This window comes from Halyomorpha halys, unplaced genomic scaffold (genome assembly GCF_000696795.3).
Source record: "Halyomorpha halys isolate HHAL.00 unplaced genomic scaffold, Hhal_1.1 Scaffold330.1, whole genome shotgun sequence".
Lineage (NCBI taxonomy): Eukaryota > Metazoa > Arthropoda > Insecta > Hemiptera > Pentatomidae > Halyomorpha > Halyomorpha halys.
In genome coordinates, this window is record NW_027111120.1 from 518,486 (window position 1) to 519,821 (window position 1,336).

A 1,336-nucleotide genomic window follows, 5' to 3' on the forward strand; every position below is an offset into this window, starting at 1 on the left:
TATCGGCATCGAACTTTCGGGTTGTCTAATACCTTGATATTTTAAAGTATATTTCAATTTTTGTTATATCAACCCAATGTATTTGGGCAGCATGGCTAAATAAAGGTTTTCTCTCTATTATTATTATTTATGTATGTATTTAAAATTATATTGTAGTGATAGTATTGTTTCTTTAGGCACATTTGGTATTATAATTTCTTTACGAGGTATTTTCCTCAATTTCAGTTATATACGAAATAATGTAATAATTACAAAATGTCAATTTTTATTGTAACTCCAAAGTTCCTGGCATCTTTTAGCCATATTTGAATATCATACACTGATTCAAGTAACGTAGATTATTGATATTTAATACTAATTAAATTAGCCTGTGATCTAGTGAGTTACAACATTCTCAATAAATAAGGTATGCAATATGTACTCATGCAATATGCTCATTGCCCGTTCTAAAAATACGAACATAAGAATTATGGATTATTACTATTAATTTATAACAGTAAATTAATATTATTCAATAATAATTAGTTAGTGACGAATATCCGGTAACAGCTCACCGTCATTTAAGGGAAGTTTACGATCATCACAGTAAGAATTTTTTTAGTTGTAATGGAAATTGCATGAGTTATTTCAAACAAACCTTCAAAAGAAATTATCTTACACGAAACTCTTTTAAAACATCATCTTCCGAAGGGTTATTCAAATTTTGAATAAATAATATGTTAAATTTTGAAGGACTACCCCTGAATAAGTTTCCTTTAATGGAACGGATCTGATCCATTTAATCAGTATATTTTTTCAATATTAATTATTCAATTTATAATTACAGAGAACATACCGGATGCCATTGCTACCGACTGCGCAAAGTGCTCAGAACATCAGAAGACCGGTACCGATAAGGTCCTCAATTACATGCTCAAGAACAAGAAGGCCGATTACGACGAATTAGAGAAGAAATTTGACCCAAAGGGCGAATACAGGAAAAGGCACAACATCAAAGCCTAAAAAGGATGCTCCTTTCTAACTGAATAAATATTTATCTATTATTAATAATAGATAAATATAATTGTAATAAAAAATAGTAATAATATAGAAATTTTCGTTTTTATTTCTTTCATGATTATTTGAGTCCAGCCTTCTTTTAATGGAATGTCTTTAATTTTTTTTTCTTATTTATTTATTTATTGATATTTACAACTGTATAAAAAATACAACAAGTAAATTTGATCATAATGACATAATGATTATGATATGATACAGCCTGAAGAGAAACTACCCAGTAGTAGAACTCTAAAACCACTTTACAATATAAGGTCGCGAGGCCATCTTCTTTTCAGGC

At 28.7% G+C, this 1,336-nt stretch overlaps 1 protein-coding gene across 1 annotated transcript in view; it reads left to right on the forward strand.

The window, feature by feature from the left end:
- LOC106681352 (ejaculatory bulb-specific protein 3) overlaps positions 1–1,105 on the forward strand; it is a 2,548-nt gene extending 1,443 nt beyond the window's left edge. The window contains exon 2 of the mRNA XM_014421627.3: positions 827–1,105. Within this exon, the coding sequence (XP_014277113.1) occupies positions 827–1,002 (176 nt within the window). The 3' untranslated portion in view covers positions 1,003–1,105. The remainder of the gene's footprint in view (positions 1–826) is intronic.
- The last annotated feature ends 231 nt before the right edge of the window (positions 1,106–1,336 follow it).